Source organism: Lolium perenne, chromosome 4, assembly GCF_019359855.2.
Source record: "Lolium perenne isolate Kyuss_39 chromosome 4, Kyuss_2.0, whole genome shotgun sequence".
Taxonomy (NCBI): Eukaryota; Viridiplantae; Streptophyta; class Magnoliopsida; order Poales; family Poaceae; genus Lolium; species Lolium perenne.
Genome location: NC_067247.2, coordinates 44,967,045 through 44,984,419, shown reverse-complemented (window position 1 = coordinate 44,984,419; position 17,375 = coordinate 44,967,045). Strand labels below are relative to the sequence as shown.

General features: G+C 46.1%; 2 protein-coding genes and 1 long non-coding RNA gene across 3 annotated transcripts; 1 reads left to right on the top strand and 2 right to left on the bottom strand.

The window, feature by feature from the left end:
• Positions 1-1,505: 1,505 nt before the first annotated feature.
• LOC139838915 (uncharacterized) lies at positions 1,506-2,789 on the top strand. The gene has a single exon (XM_071828932.1). It carries the CDS (start codon positions 1,506-1,508, stop codon positions 2,787-2,789), a length of 1,284 nt encoding a protein of 427 aa, XP_071685033.1.
• A 2,457-nt stretch (positions 2,790-5,246) lies between these two features.
• On the bottom strand, positions 5,247-7,794 carry LOC127292349 (protein FAR1-RELATED SEQUENCE 6). Its single transcript, XM_051321729.2, has 3 exons — positions 6,295-7,794; positions 6,120-6,220; positions 5,247-5,641 (listed from the first exon to the last, which is right to left on the bottom strand). The coding sequence occupies exons 1-2, from the start codon at positions 7,789-7,791 to the stop codon at positions 6,182-6,184; spliced, it is 1,536 nt and encodes a 511-aa protein (XP_051177689.1). The 5' UTR covers positions 7,792-7,794; the 3' UTR covers positions 5,247-5,641; positions 6,120-6,181.
• A 950-nt stretch (positions 7,795-8,744) lies between these two features.
• LOC139830467 (uncharacterized) lies at positions 8,745-10,143 on the bottom strand. The gene is made up of 3 exons (XR_011742454.1): positions 9,985-10,143; positions 9,744-9,863; positions 8,745-9,518 (listed from the first exon to the last, which is right to left on the bottom strand). It is a non-coding gene; the product is annotated as an uncharacterized lncRNA (long non-coding RNA).
• Positions 10,144-17,375: the final 7,232 nt, after the last annotated feature.

The following is a 17,375-nucleotide window of genomic DNA, read 5'->3' as shown; positions in this document are numbered from 1 at the left end:
ACAAATCCGCACTTCTTTTTGTAGTTCACAAAATTAATGTATCTATGTATCAATGAGAATTTGCAGCTATGTCAATCACATCTTTACATACATGTGCATTTTCTCTTTATTTTTTTCACAAACTTTCAAATATGATTTTAATTCTTACTTTGGAAATACCAAAGCATATACCCAGATACCAAAAATAAGTTGATATAATACAACACTCATGAGATGTGTAGAAAGCGAAGATAAGCTTTAAACATAAGGCACAAGTGATCAATTTGATGCAGAGGCTGGGACTTGTTCCCCCTTTCGAAAAAACAAGTGATCAATTTAAATTAATAAAGCCTTTTATAGCCAGTACACATGTGCTGAAGAATAGCTTACAAAGCATCGAACAAACAAGCACCACAACATATACACCAATAAGAACAACTTGAGATAGTCGAGGCCCTCATCCGTGATCTAGCAAGACTGACGTCATGGATTGCCCCTGGGCAATGAAAACCGTAGCCTTATCATGTCCATTGCCAAAGAAGGCTCCCTGCCCTCCTCGTCCCGGCTCGAATGACGTCGTACCGTCGGCTGATGGTAGCGCTCACCCTGGGCCTGGATGCGAATTGATACCGAGATCCAATGAGGATACATCTTGAAGAGAGCCATACCTATTGTCCAGGGATCACTCACCTCAGAGAAGAAACTGAACAGGAAGCTGGAGAAGAAGTGGGCACTGCAACGAAGATAAGCTTCGTGTGATATCAAACCTCCACTGATAAAACCACCATGATGCCATGGGACAAAGGAAAGTGGTTTCCATCTCTTGTTTAGTAATGCTTTCTCACAACCGTTTTGGTGCCGCGTTGTTCATCACGCCATGTTGTCTTGATTAATAGTCCTTCGGCTCCAATCCCTCGGTGGCGCTTGGTTTGGCGTTGTTGGGGAGATGGTTGGTTTTTGTCCTGATCGGTTTTCTTTAGTGAGCTGTTCCGCGTTGAAGTGACTTCGTGGGCATATTTGGCGACAAAGAAATTTTCATCAACAACCCATTCTTTTGATAGTTTGTTAGCAAGGTAGTATTCAGCTTGATATGATGATTCAAGCCCGTGCGTCAGAGATCTTTGTCATACACCAATATTTGTCGTACACCCACGATCTACTATTTGGTCTTGTTCTCGGGGTCTTTACGGTGGATGAATTTCTCGGTGTTCTCATCATTGGCATTGAGTTCGATTGCGGCCTAAGAAAGTTGAGGCTTAGGGTCTTGCTTGTAATTACCTCTTTATTTTAGGTCTTTCGCTTCGATTAGTTCAATTACCCCATTATCCAGTTGTTTCCGATATTTTATTTATTTAATACAATCCATTTTCGGTCTTATTTAAATATCTGTTTATGACAATATTGAAAAATATCCCTATTTGCAAATTAACAACCCAGTACACCTTTTCTCCGACCCCTCTGTTTTTTCCTTCAAGTTGAGCCCTAGCTTGGCGAGTAACGCGGATCGATCCATCACTCCGCGAGTCATGGTGATGGAAACGCGCATCCGGCGACGGAAGCGCGCCTCGTGGGCCGACCTCCCGGAGGACATGCTCGGCGACATCATCCGCCGGCTTCCGTCCTTCGCCGACCGCTCCCGCCTCCGCGCCGCCTGCCGATCGTGGCGCGCCGCCTGGCGCCGCCAGCCGCACCCGCCGGCGCCGTGGCTCGCCGTCCCGGGCCACTGCGTCAGCCTCCCCGACGGCGCGATCCACTGCGTCGCGCCCCTCCCCGAGGACGCCCGCAACGCACGCTGCCGCGGCTCCTTCGGCGACTGGCTCGCCCTCGTCCCGCTGGAGTCGTCCGGCGCCGCCGCCCCCTTCCTGCTGAACCCATTCTCCGGGGCGAGGATCCCGCTGCCGCCGTGGACGGAGAAAGAACACATCTGCAAGATCGTCATGTCGTCCGCCCCGGACTCGACCTGTCTCGTCGCCGCCATGGTCGATTGCACGGTCGACTGCGGCGATAACCGCAGGAGGATCGCCGCGTGCCGGCCGGGAGAGGGACGCGAGGGCGCCTGGTGGCCGGTCTCCCTGGCGTTTGACCTGCAAGACATCGCATTCTACGAGGGGAGGCTGCACGCGCTTCCGTCATGCGACGGACTGATGGTGTTCGACGACGGGGAGCTGGACCTCCTCCGCCGCGAGCCATGGAGGCTGCACGAGGAGCAGCTCCCGCCACCGCCCGCTGCCTATAGCTACGACGGCAAGTTGTACTTCTCGTCGAGGCGGTACTTGGTGGAGTGCAACGGGCGTCTCCTCACGGTTATCAGGTATGTCCACTTCAACGAAACCGTCATGATCGAGGTCCACGCGCTCGAGCCGGACGACTCCTGGGCGCGGGTCAAGGGCATCGTCGGCCGCGCCATCTTCGTCGGAGACACCTGCTCAGGATCCTTCCCCGCCGCAGCGTCCGCCTCGGACTACATGATCGGAGGGAACCAGGTCTGCTTCGTCGACCACGAGATGAGCATCAGCGAGGAGCTTGACAACCGCAGCCCGTCTGCCGATGCCTACGGGCCGCGCGACGGCGGCGTCTACCGCTCCGTGTTCAGGAACGTCGAGCGCGACCTCGGTCGCCGCCCCCTCCGTACCGTCGAAGCCTACGTCATGAGCGATCGGTGCGTTAACGTGTACCGGCCCAGCGAATCGTCGGCGGCGAGGACGGGACGGTGGAAGTTAGCGAGGGCTCAGGACTTCCCGAGGTCCATTCCCTTTGGGCAGAGACTCGGTGGAGCCAAACTCAATGAGCAGGATTCTGTGGTCATCTGAAATCCAATACTGAGTTACTTTTCGATGTGATCTTTTTCAAGCTCTAATAAAGAAACACTGTTCTTGTTCTTGAATGATTATCTACTTTTCCTTCTATATTGTTGTTGTATATGCACAAGTGAAAAGTCTGCAACCAGAACAAAGTCAGCTCATCATCGCTGCAGCTATGGCTTCTACACAGGAATCCATTCATCAATGCTGAAGAATGATATGTATCTAACAGTAGCCGGATAGCATCAGCTGTGTCTTCTAATTTTCACTACTACGGAACCGGGTTCAAAACATGCTGACAGATAAGAAATTAAGTTTGTTTGGCTAGGAAAATGTTGAGTACGCCGTGTCGCCATCGACGTCTCTGCGGAGGTGTTTAAGTTCCTTCTTTGGGTTGCAAGAGGGGTTCTCCTTTATTTCAGTTGCTGAAGATGGGTAATGATCGAAGTTTAGAAGGAGAATTGGCACTGCAAAATGTTGAGGGAGGAAAGCAAAAAAAAATTGTTTCTTAAGACTATCCACATGCTGTTCGTTTCAAGTTCACAAACCATTCACTTGTGTGGTTGAGATATCTGTTGGCATTCTTCGTGCATACTCCGATTGCTGGTCACTGTGTCTCTGTATGGTTTCTGCTCTAATCCTGCATAGTTCTTGATTTCAACTAAGCTCAGAGGATATCCTATACGCGTTGATAATGAATTTAGATAAGATAGCTTTGTTTTTGTTCTTGAATGGGTTTATCGACACCTGACACTGCAATGCTTTCTGTAGCACACTCTTGGTGAAGCCGTGACTAACAACAAATCGTTCGTTATGAATTTAGATAAGAAAGCATTGTTGAATAGTATTCTATTTTCCTGGTATTACTATGGCTTCTGCTGAGAAATCCATTTATTAATGCCGACAACTAGTGGCTTTCTTTGTGCATGCTCTGCTGACTGGTCACCGTGTCCCTGTGTGGTTCTTGCTTTCAGTTAAGCTCAGAGGATATCGAGATGTTTCTGGTGTTCTTTTTTTGAATGGTGTTTCTGGTGTTCTCACTATTCGAATTTTTTTATGGCAAAACAAGATTGTGAACTCAGATCATAGGGCAATTCCGTGATCATGATCGCCGACCGCTACCTCGGCCGCCGTTGCCTAGGCACCGTGGAAGCCTACTTGATGACCGGCCGGGAGATTCATCTACTCGGACGGGACGATGGCAGCTGACGAGGGTTCAGGAGTCATGACTTCCCGAGAACGAGGGTTCAGGACTTCCCGAGGTCCATTCCCTTTGGGCAGAGACTCTGTGGACCGAAGGACCATGAGGATTCCTGGTATTCCCGAGGTCCAATCCTTTTATACACGTTCATTCCATGGTCACGCTGTACTGAGTTCCTGGTTACTAACAAATCGTTCCTGATGTCTTCAGAATTTAGATGAAGAGGCATTGTTCTTGCTCTTGAATGGTATTCTATTTTTTTTGCATTACTACTGTTTTTGCACAAGTGAGAATTCTATAAGCAGAACAAAGTCAGGTCATCGGTGCAGCTATGGCTTCTACAGTTCTACTGAGGAATCCATTCATCAATACCGAAGACTTGTAGATATCTAACACTAGCCGGATAGAATCAGCTGCATCTTCTAATTTTCAGTACCACGGTTAGAAAGTATCAGGTTCAAAACATGCTGACAGGTAAGAAATCAAGTTTTTTGGCTACGAAAATGTTGAGCACGCCCTGCCGTCATCGACGTATCTGCAGAGGTGTTTAAGTTTCTTCTTTGGGCAGCAAGAGGGGGTCTCCTTTATTCCAAACTTCTTATTTCAGTCACTTAATTGCTGAAGACAGGTAATGATATGACGAGCCAAAGTTACGCATTTCTAATCCAAGTTTCAAAACCTTTATTACCACTTCATGCTGAATTTTTAGGAGAATTGGCACTGCAAAACATTGAGGGAGGAAAGCAAAACAAAACTGTGGCTTAAGACTGGCCACAAGATGTCCGTTTCAGTGCACATACCATTCATTTGTGTGGATGAGAATCTGCTGGTTTTCTCGTGCATACTCTGATGACTGATCACTGTGTCTTTGCTTTGATCCTGCAGAGTTCTTTGCTTTCAACTAAGCTCAGAGGATATCGAGATGTTTCTTGTATTCTCAGTATTCTGATATTTTTTTTATGGCGAAAGAAGATTCTGAAACTCAGATCATAGGGCAATTTTTTGTGATTTGGAATTCCGCATACAATCACTTTTTACAAGTTCATTGAAGATGCTAACAGAAGTTGGAAGGATCATTTTCAATGGTTGTTCTACTTGAGTGAAGGTTTTGAGAGGATTTGATTCAAGCCTTAATTCAACAATCGGAAACGTTGATTACGAGGGTAGAGTGTGAGGTGGTTTTGCATGCATGGATCAAAATGCTACCTGTAGTATCCTAGTACCAAAAACAAATGAAGGAAAAGAAGAATAAGAACAACTTGGAGTGATGCAAACTCCGAGAAAAAAACTTATGTGTGATGTTAGCACTAGGCTTCACTTAAATATTTGGAGCCCATGCGGATACAATGGAGCATCCAGCTGTTTTGCTTTGTGACCAAACAAACCACAATGCAATACTAATTAACCGTAAATCCTGAAGCAACTGCAAGTCACCATCTAGGCATGCAAAGATGACTTATGTCTACAAGTATTACTAGGTACTAATGACATAAAGTAAGCAAATTACACACCTAACCCTACAAGTCCACTTCCCAGGTCAGAGAGTACAAGATGGTACAACCAACATGCCACAAAGAGGGTCAACTTCAGCGTCGGTCATGTCAGCAGCCACATAAAGACGGAAGAACCTATTGCAGATATCCATTTCCGCTCCAGATACCTGCACACCAATAAATGTCATTGGCCAAAACCAATGTGTACCACTCACTCACCAAAAGCTAATGAAGTTATATCTCAAAATTCTGCACAGACGCAATAACAAACATCAAGCCACGTTCTGGAGATCACATAGCAATACCCAAAGACAAAGCATCTCAGCATTACTGGACAAACTTAACATCACCCAAGCAATAGAAGGACATTTGGTGTACAGTTTGTACTTTGTACTACACACCTTCAACCTCCATTGTTCACATGTTCTCATGTTTTTTTGCCACATAATTATATATCATCGCTTTACAAGCTAAGTAAAGGAAATGGAGGCATTGAACTTCCTAGATTATCAAGTCGTTCGATTATTTCCTGTATCGGCTCACAAAGTACAAAGCAAAAAATGTCTGGTATCTAATCAAAGGCATGTTCAAGAAAATAGAAGACATGCTTTAGAACTGTAATAACTAGGCAGTTTAGGAACTAACCAAATTCATACACAAGAAACCAAAAACAAATCCATTCAGAAGTACTGCAGTGCACGTCTCTTTCATCCATTCAGGTTAGCAGCTAGCAGATCTGTCTTTCCCTTCAAAGATCAAAATACCCAATTAGCCATAGACAAATAATTTCGGACAGTAAATAGTTGATACTAGTTGCTACCTGTAGCTTCTTTGCTCTCGGTTTTTTTACCACTTGATTGATTTTGGATTCTTTCCTCTTTGAAGGAGGGCGACCTACAGTTCGAACAGGGATCGGACTGACTACAACTTTTTCAGTGTGCTGATCTTGAACTTCATGGCTAGCACGGTACGCGTCAATCTTTATTTGTAACTCATTAAGGCCATCCATCACCAAGGTATACAATGCATCAGACTCTGCGCCATGTTCTGCCACTTGGTGGGAACGTTTGCACAAACTATCATAACGTTGCACAACTGGTGTATTCAGCATATCACCATAGAAGCATTTTATAAATGTGTGTTTGCGCTTAAAGTTCTTTCTCCATCGCTGCAATATATACCTAGAAGGTACTTCTGTGATCTCCATGAGAGCAAGAACAGAAAGTATGTGGCTACACAAGATGCCTTGAAATTCAAAAAGCCTACAAAGACATTTGAGATTACAGTCCCCTTGGTTGAACAAGACAGTGAACTCTGAAATAAATCTTTTCTCTTTAATTTCGCCATCCTCTCCTTCAAAAACTATCTTGCGGTCCTCCCTGACTCCAAATGTATAAAGTAACCCTTCTTGGTTCAAAATAGTTGGATAGCAATAGATTTTACCTCTTAATTGCTCTTGAAGCTCCTGAAACTTTGCATTGGTATATGCTGCTTGAAATTGCCTCTCGAAGTCATAGTGAGTAATGCACGGAATTACCTCTTGGAATGACTTTGAATCAGCATGGTTTTCTTTCTCTACCTTGTCTCTTAATGCATTTTCATACTGCCCCACGAATTGCTTCAGAGTTGTTCTAGCATTGACATAGCCATCAAAGAAAGCATTCACACTCTCACTCCTTTGTGTTGAAGACATTCCTGCCCAAAAAGTATCTTTTACATATGCTGGTGCCCAAAGATATCTACTATTGTATAATCCATGAAGCCAATCATTATCCTGAAGATCATATTTGTTGATCATCTCAACCCAGGCTTCATCAAAATCATGTTTGGTCAAGGAATCATACACCACATTTGACAATGTATATTTAATATTTCCATACTTCTCATGCCCACTAAGATTTTCAGGAATCTTCTTCATGATATGCCATATACACCATCTGCGATGAGCATGAGGGAAAACTTCTTCAATAGCAGTTTGCATTGCTTTGCACTGGTCTGTGATTATAGCATTGGGTGGTTTGTTTGACATAGAACATAACCAAGATTTAAATAACCAAACAAAAGTGTCACAGTCCTCATTGGACAGAAGACCGGAACCCAATAAAACTGTTTCTCCATGATGATTTACGCCAACAAAAGAAACGAACAACATGCTATACTTATTTGTTAAGTATGTAGTGTCAAATGTGATGACATCCGAATAAGATTCATATGCAGCCCTGCATCTTGCATCTGCCCAAAAGACATTCCTCAGGCGTCCATCCTCGGCCACATCCATAACATGAAAAAAGTCTGGATCTTTTTGGAAGGGACTCATGCGGGTTAAACATGAATTTTTTAAAAGAGGAGCCTTTAAGGTTGGCAACGGAACGAGAGTACGCTTCTGGGAAGATAGTTGGCTAGGTGATCTTCCACTTTCTCTCCAATATCCGTCTTTATACAATATAGTCCAACGGAAAAATGTGTTAGTATCTACAGTTCTGGCCGAGCATCCTCTTAATATTGGTTTTAGGAGAACGCTTAATGAATATAAATATAATCTATGGCTACACTTATGTCAACGGCTGATGAATATTCAGTTAACAAATGAACCTGATAAATTTATCTGGAAATTAACTGATAGTGGATTATTCTCTGTTAAATCTATGTACATGGACCTTATGAATGGTCATACTAGATTCTTACGGAAATATCTTTGGAAGATTAAAATTCCTCTTAAAATTAAGATATTCATGTGGTTTCTTAGTAATAAAGTTTTGCTTACAAAGGACAATTTGGTGAAGAGAAAATGGACAGGGAGTCAAACATGTTGTTTCTGTAACAATAATGAAACTGTGGATCATTTGTTTCTTCATTGCCCTTTTGCAAAAATTGTTTGGCGGATGATATATTTTGCTTATAACATTCCACCACCGGCTAATGTAACAAATATGTTTGGTAATTGGTTAAATGGTGTTAAAAAAGAGGATAAGGCTCATATCCGGATTGGTATTTCGGCAATATGTTGGTCAATTTGGACTAGCCGAAATGATATTATTTTTAACAGACATAAGGGAACAAATTTTTTGCAGGTTATTCTTCGTGCGGCGCAATGGATACAGCTATGGGCGTATATGCTTCCGGAGGACCAGCGGGGTATTATGGATACTGGATGCAGCCGTCTACTCAAGGTCACGCAGGACTGTTATTTTGTGCTATCGGATGGCGTCATATTAGTAGGATTCGAGATGGCTAGGTTTTGTACTTTTCATCTTTAGCTGGTTGGTAGTGTTGCTTCAATGGCACACTTTCATGTGTAATAAACTCTCTTGTTTACAGTACTATTTTAAATAAATGGCTGTGTGCATCGATTGATGCAGAGGCCGGGGCATCGCTCCCATATCGAAAAAAAAAAAAAAACCAAACTTCAACCTTCTTGTCTCTTGCAAATAGTTTCCGCACTCCTTTTCACCAAACTCAAGTTTGTCATAGCCACCAGCTTGAATAACAGGAGAACCAAAATTCTTGTTCATACGGATTCCTGCTTGATCACTCAATTCTAACCTTCTCTTGGCGTCTAAGTCTAGTTTCTTGTGACACCTCAGCAATCTGGATTTGCTTGGACTTGTAGGATGATTGTGGTCAAGTGTAACAGACGTAATGCAAAACTTTTCTCCACGGCGAGAGAAATTTATCTTACATGGGCATTGCATCCTTGTAGACGGATTCGGTTTGAATGAGTTCTTTGATGAGTACTGAGCCTTCCCTTGTCTGCTACAAGCAAGTGTGAAATAGTTAAGCTTGTTGTCTTCATCATGCCTAGTGGTTCTTCTTATTACACCAAATCCCTTCTTTTTGGCATAACCTTTGTAGAACCTAACAGCATCATCCTCGCTATCGAGCATCATCCCCTTTTTAGGTTCCAAAATCACGATCGGCTCTCCTTGCTGGTCATCCAAACAATCCCCAATCTCCTCCAAGATGAAATCATCTTCATTATCTTCGTGAGATACAGAATCTTGTTCAACTACTCCATCCAAATATGAATTTGACTCCATCACCAACCTATGATAGCCAATAAAAATAGAGGTTGTTAAGTGACAGCGTGAAATACACCTTGGGCATGGGAGAGAGAATTAATTAGCACAGGGCCGTAACTAGCACGAGTGCAGGAAGTATCATACAGGGATGGGACGTGAATTGTCATGTGTGTAGCACTCAAGCGAAAAATTAGATCTGAGCAGCAACTAGGAGAGTTGCAATGGAATGGAGAGAGGAATAGGGTGTTACCCTTGGGTACTCTGAGCAGCAGGATCCATCCTGCCCTGATTGGGCCGGTTTCTTCAACCAACGCTTGTTGCAAAATCAGGATCCGTCCTCACTCATTCGTAGCACCATCTCTTCTCTCCGCTGTCGCACCACGGCGAAGTACTTGTTAGAGTACTTATGGGGAATCAAGCTAGGTTTTCCGCAGGGAAAATAAGAAATTACTGTGAGATCGAGAAGGAGAGGAAGAAGAAGAAGGGCTCACCTCGAATGGTGGTCTACGGCGGCGCCGCTCCTCCTTTCTCTTGCTCCCTCGCCGTGGTCCGACCGCCGGCCGTTGTGCAGCGGAGACTGGGATGGAGCTGAGCGCCTGCTCTGCGCTGAGTGAAGTGCAGAGGATGAGAGGACACACTACAGAGCGACAGAGGTCACTCGCGTACGTTTTTTTTTTTAGCAGAAGGTCACTCGCGTACGTGTTCAGCCCATCAACATGTAGTGGTGGCCCATCCAAGTCCAGCCCAATATGTCAGCTAAGAAGCCCATCAACGAGCTGAAGTCTGAAGACCAGCGACGTGAATGTCGGGCGCGCCCTCTTCGTCGGCGACGCCTGCTCGCCGCCGCACGCGCAGAAGCATCCGCATCACACGACGACATGACCGAGGAGAACCAGTTCTGATTCGTCTACCAGGAGCTTGCAATCATCGGCGGCAAGGTTAACACACAACTTCGTTTACCAGGACGATGGCAGCCCAGCCCAGCATGCGCCGAGTCCTACTCGGAATCGAGTCCGCCTCGTCCCCGGCAATCCCCGATCGACCGTGTATATTAAGAACTCCACGCAGCACCATCGTCGCCTCAACGAGTTACCCTTGCCCCCGTTTGACCTAAAGCGCCAGTGCCGGAATCATGCAGCCTGCTGACTCCGGCCCGACGACGGCTGCACCAGTGAGGACGCTGATCGAGCGGCACCGCCCGTGGGACGAGCTGCAGAGCCTGGCCCTCGCCATCATCGACGACACGTACGCCGCTGCGCGCGAGATCGTCGGCGCGGCCAGCGGCGGGATCGTCGCGCTCAGCCGCCCCATCGACCCCGCCGACCCGGACTCGCCGGTGCTCACCGTCCACGCGAGCGCCGCGCACTGCTGCGTCGCCTTCAACAACGCGCGCGGCGACGCGGACGCCTTCGCCAAGTACACCTCCTCCAAAGGGAAGAGCGAGCCGGCCCACTGCCTCGACCTCGCCACCATCAGCATCTCCCCATGGACGCTCCACCTGGCCCGCCTCGGCGCCGGCGGCTGCCGCGGACGACAAAGCCGCGCCAACGTCGGGGGCAGCCGGCGGGAGCTCGGCATAGTGGACGCCATCGTGTCGCGCCTGGACGCGCTGATAGGGGCGCAGCAGGAGCTGCTCCGCGGTGCGCGCGCGGCCGGATGCGGCTCGCTCCCGAAGGTTGCCAAGATCAACGAGGTTTTCAAGGTTCTACAGGAGATGAGGAAGGAGATGGACCTCGACGCCGTCATGCGCAGGAGGCTACAGAAGCGGCGGGTCGTCGAGGAGATCCCCGGAGGGACGGCCGACGCGACGACGGGTCAGGATCGCGCCGACGCGACGGAGCTGATCACGAAGAGGTTGAGGACGCTGAGGGTGGTGGACACGAGATCTAGGGCGCCGATGGAGGTGCTTGAACAAACTTGCTTGACTGGCACGTACGGCAGATGACATTGGCATGTTCGTACATGTAAATAGATGACATTGGCTCATTTTATATGGTTTCTCTACGACTATGAAGAGGCATTGTTCCTGTTCCTATTTTCTTGCATTGCTAGTGGTTGCAGGTCGGATCACTACTGCAGCTATTGCTTTTAGCTGAGGAAGCCGGACTAGCAGGTAACCGGACAACATCCGATGCATCATCCAAACCAAATTCAACCGTGTGTCGGCCGGTCACTTTATAGCAAAGAGAAACAGATTGATTTTTCAGTAACAAAACTACAGTAGAAAGACAGTAATGGCAAGACGGGTAGAGTTACACATTTACACATTTCTATAATCCAAGTTTCAGGAGCTTATTGCCACTTTCACGCCGAATTTTACAGAATTTTAGAAAGAGAATTGGCACTGTAACACGAGGAAACCATAGGAGCCAGAACCTGGCACTAGAACTGGGGTACAAGTATTGAACTAGGATTAGCACGATGCGAGAACTGGGGTACAAGTATTGAACTAGGATTAGCATGATGCGATGAACGTCTTGATCTTCCTGTCAAGCTCATCCTTCTTAGCCCCAACCACGCGGCTCACCTCCTGCCCGCCCTTCACTAGTACAAAGGTCGGCATCGCCTCTACACGGAATGTCTTCGCAACCTCCTGTAAAATTCCAATACATTAAGTAAAGTTATGCATTGCTTCAGAAGAACAGGAAAGCATTCTGTCAGGGATGCATAAACTGCCATGAGAGGCTTGAATGAAATTGCGAGATCTTCTATAAATGGACTAATATTCATCCTTCACACTTGGTCTTGGGTATGGGGCTAGGACTTGCATTCATGCTGTTTGCACCTTTCAAGGTATATACTCTATAATTGTCCATGCAAGTGCAGAAGAGCCACGGAACCTTCATTGCAACCACTAGTTTTTTATACTTTGCAAGCCCAAGGTATCAAAACAAGAACATATACAATAATCCATAAAACCTAAGTGATCTAGGTGGCCATGTTTTAGAACAATGTTTTTCCTGTCTAAAATTAGTACCAATCAACAATGAATGTGGCTGCTGCTGTGTTCTACAATCAACTCAAATTAGCCTCAACCTTCCCTGACAGGCTGTCAGTTTCACTAGAGCAAAAGCTATGTGCAGTATTTTAAATCAAAAAAGAGCAAGATTTTTTATTCAAATATTTGTTTCTTGGTTGATCCTACAGAGCAAACTATTTGATTGGCATCAAGTGAAATCCCAAATTCAGAGGCTCAGTCGGTTTCAATTCAATGCATGTGAGATGTCCTGGGGCAATGCAAAAGAGCGCCACCGCGTCGCAGTGAGCTCCACATCTGATCAAGTGTCCAGTCCCCACGCAGCTGACTTACTTAATATAATCAAACATCTGCCCCATACAAATCTATTGGAATTAAATATACAGTGGCATAGAAATTTGTCTTTGATGATTGGGCGCAACTGGGATCCGATTTATTATCGTTGGTCTCCAGAATCAAACTAATCAGAGCCTTTACCCTACCCAATTTTACGAGTCCAAGCAAGATTATGCACACTACTAACTAGTCAGGCGAAGTGGTTGCATAGGTAGGCTAGATAGGCGATACAGGAATGTGCTTGCCAGTGCCAAGTCGACTTTGGTGGATAAATTAGAATATTTTTTCTGTCCACAAACGAGCACTAATCAGCCATGAATATGTATGCTAAAATCATTCCAAATTATCCTCAATGTTCCCTATGACATCTTGACTCAGCAGAAATATGTGCAATGTGTATTTTAGACGGAACAAGCAAGAACAGAATTTAAAACAAAAAAAGAGCAAGAACAAGCCTTAAAATGAGTATTCGCTTCTTGATTGATCCCATGGGGTGAACTCTTAAATTGGCACAAAACCCCAAAGTAGCAAACTGCATCTACCTCAATCGGTTTGAGTTCAGTGCATGTTAGGTGTCCTAGCCAATGCAAGAGTGCCATTGCTGAGAGGTCCACATCGGATTTCACCCACAAGAAGAAATTCAAAATCTGGCTTAACATAAGGATGTGTGCAAATCTACAGGAACTGTGCATTACTGACGATTCCTCCTAAGTATTAAGTGGAACGGATTTTACTTTCCTTGGATGGCTCGGTGAAACTTGGATCAAGTCAATCTAATAGAAGAAGTAATTTAGCCAGTACTCCAAAATCAAACAGAATCGGAAAAAAAAAATTAATTAGTGCTAGGAGGAACTAGACACTAAATGATATAGTTGAAGCGGGACCTCGGGGTGAGAATTCCAGAAATTCGTTCCTGAAAGGTTTCGAACTCTGGTCGTATATATGCCCCCTTCCTGGATTCCACGAGTTGAAGCCAGATTATATGTACTAACTAGCTAAATTGAATTTTTAAGTCCTAGGTGATAAGTGCTCGGTGGTCGCAGCCTAGTTGCCATTTGTCAGGCTACGTGGCTGCATAGGCAGGAGAGACAGGAGTATGATGTTACATGTGCGATCTAGGTGCACTAGGGGAAAAACGGCATTGCTGTGTAGCCAATCATTGCTGTGCGCCTCCGCACGGCAAAGATATCTTTACCGTGCGCAGCGAGCAGCACACACGGCAAAGATAAATCGCACGGCAAGGTCTGAGACCAGTGTACGGCAATAAATTCTTGCACGGCAAAGTCAACAGTGGCGCACGACAACGAATATTTGCACGGCAAAGTCCAAAGAAAACGCACGGCAAAGAAACAACGACGGCAAAGTCCCTACACGCCGCACGGCAAAGAGATACTGCACGGTAAAGGCTCTGGGCGTCGCCGTGGCGCGCCCTTTGCCGTGCGGACAGACAAGGTGCACGGCAAAGGGACCTTTGTCGTGCGTTCCTTTCTTTGTCATGCGCCAACATACATTTATTTATTTTTCTTTCTATTTTATTCATATAATACTTATATTTACTTTTTTTAATTAGTTTTACTTTTTAATGACTATTTATTAGTGTTACTTAAGACAATGTGCAATACAAAATTACTCTCCATGTTCATGCCCAACATATATCAGGGTTTCGGAGCAATCCGCGCTTCGGAAAATCTGCTAAGTGTTATCGTCCAAATGTGAGGAAGGCCACACCGGGGAGCTACTTTTGCACCATTACACCTTCCGCCACACTTTCACACATATCATAGGTCCACATGCAAGATTTGGTGGGATTCCGTTGCTCCGGCGGTCGTTCTCCCCCTCCTCCCACAAAAACAGCGGTATGTGTGCCCCGGCGGGTCTACCCCTAGATTTCTCCGCGCGAGGGTGCACCAATGTACTTTTTCATTGTTTTAGGTTTGGTTAGGACATATACACAAGGAGAACCAATATTGGGACCCTTTGGCACATATACCCGCTGACAAAGGATTAACTTGTCAATGCCTACGGGTTGTAGACTAGGGTTTTAGTTGGAAGTAGAGGGCAAGTAGATCTCGAAGGTTTCAGCCGAAAAGTACTCGATGATGTGAAAACTAGGGTTTGTGAGACAATAAATCGATGCTTTCTTTGTCCCTCGACTCCCCCATTTATAGGAGGCGGAGCCGAGTGATTCGTGATACACAAGTTACAGAGTCCGGGAGGGTTTTCAACTCCTCCCGCAAGATTACAAGTTTCGTCTCCTAATACAACTCTAGCTTTCCTTAATAGTAAATTGGGCTTCCGATTCTTCTTATCCTTCGGATCGTGGGCCTTCAGTAAACCCCGGGTACCATCTTCGGCAGGCCCATTGGGGATGCCTATGTCAGTAGCCCCCGAGATTTTGCTTGAATCGCAGAGTCAGGGAAAATCTCCAACTTTATATTCGTTCAATAGTTCCGAACTTTACCACATATCTTTGGATACAAATTTATATATTGTACAGGGATAATGGTAGTTGAGGCTAGTTCATCTGACGGATCAGGTACTAGTTAACTGCTCTAGTGGCAATCCGCTAAAACCTACTTCAAGATCACGTCTCTGGACATGATCTCGGGATACTGGTGTAAACTTCGACAGGTGCCGCTTAAGGTCTTACCATTCTGTCGAGTCCCAGTCATATTTTATCGGGTACCTAACGCGTCCGTTAGGATTTTTCTTCGTATCTGTTGATACGGAAAAAAGTAGCAAACCGACGTCAGAGACGGCGCCACGCCACACAGAACGGATCTGGGGTCTTACCTTCGCAAAGTTTTGCGGCATTCAGAGATTGTTCGCAACTTTGGCGCTCTGAGAATATATTGTCGAGTACTTTTTCGGCTGCTAGAATAGCATATTTTACTGAGTCAACGGATGACTTATATTTCTCTCCCGATGGGAGTATATGTAGAGTTATTTATATAACTCGAAATATGCTCACTCTCTCTTTTTTATGATTTCATCGGGCACGCGAACAGCGTTCCCGATGGGAGTAGCCCCCGAGGCTACAGCCAAGGACTTGTACTTGGGTGTAGGCTCAACGCCTTACGTTGCTATATTTTCCTTCCTTCTCGCAATTTTCATATCTGTCGGGTGCGCGAACAGCGCTCCCGATGGGAGTAGCCCCCGAGGCTATGAACAAATGCTTGTATTTGATCATAGGCTCTCGCCATTTCTATCTTGTCATTCTCGAGTTTTTCATTGTTCCAAAGTAGCCCCCGAGCATTTGATCAAAAACTTGTATTTGACCAAAGGCTCCCGAAATAATCAATCAATCTTCTGCTGTCGCCATTCTTACAAAGTTGCTTTAGCCGAATTTTTCTCTTGCCAAGGTGACATCATTGCTGACGATAGCCACGACCACTGTATCGGGAAAATGCGAGAACTGCTCTCTCGCTGCCATGCGGGCCCAAATTGCCCACCAAGTTGACACGTCGTGCAAGTGGGGGACACACGTCCTCCACTTTTCCTGGCGCACGCATTGTAGTTCCTGCTTTTTCTCGTCTGTATGAATTTACTTTTTACCCCTTGTCCACGTGTACACCATCTATCCCGCAATCTCTTCATCCAACGGTGCGTCGATTCACCACACCTCTATTTAAGGTCATCGTCTTCCTCCATCAATACTTTCGCTCGCACCGCATCTCTGCTTCTCCTCTGCAAAATCCTCCACTTCTCCCATTGCTTCAAGCGCTCAACCACGCTCGCACCTTTCTCTTCCACACTCATTGATGCCACCTCGCGCGCGTCTGACCAGGCACAGCACTCCTGAGTCCAAGATGGCCGCCGAAGATCTGGAGTGGGAGAGATCTAAGATCTCCAACCAGGATATGAACCTGCTGAAGAAGCTGGGGTTCACCAAGAAGGAGAACGCGCTCTGCTTCCCCAAGGAGGAGAGCTATCCTTCGCCTCCAATCGAGTACCAGGTCAGTTTCGTTGACCACCTCATCCACGGTCTTTCTCCCCCTATCCATGAGTTTCTTCGAGGTCTTCTTTTTGCCTATGGGCTTCAGCTGCATCAGCTGACGCCCAATTCCATCCTCCACGTGTCAATTTTTATCACACTGTGTGAGTGCTTCCTCGGAGTCCAACCTAATTGGGCTCTGTGGAAGCGTATCTTCTGCCTCCGCCGTAATGGCTCCCACAACGCCACCTACAATATTGGCGGCGTTGTTATCTGTGTTCGTTCTGACGTCGAATACTTCGACGTCAAATTCCCCGACTCCGTCCAAGGTTGGCGGAAGAGATGGCTATATGTGCACGAAGAGAGCTCCGATTCAATGGAGAACAACATCGCTCCTTTCGACGGAGGAGCCAGAATCCTTCGCCGCCGTTCCTGGGATGTTGAAGCTACCGAAGATGAGAAATTGGCGACAGAGGCGCTGATGACTCGTATCCACGAGCTCCAGAACACCCGCGGCAAGGAACTGTCGGGTATTGAGATCACAGCCTATTTCCTTAGGATTAGAGTGCAGCCTCTCCAGGCTCGAAAAAATCCCCTTTGGAGGTATGCTGGTGAAGAAGACGTCGACAGGCTCT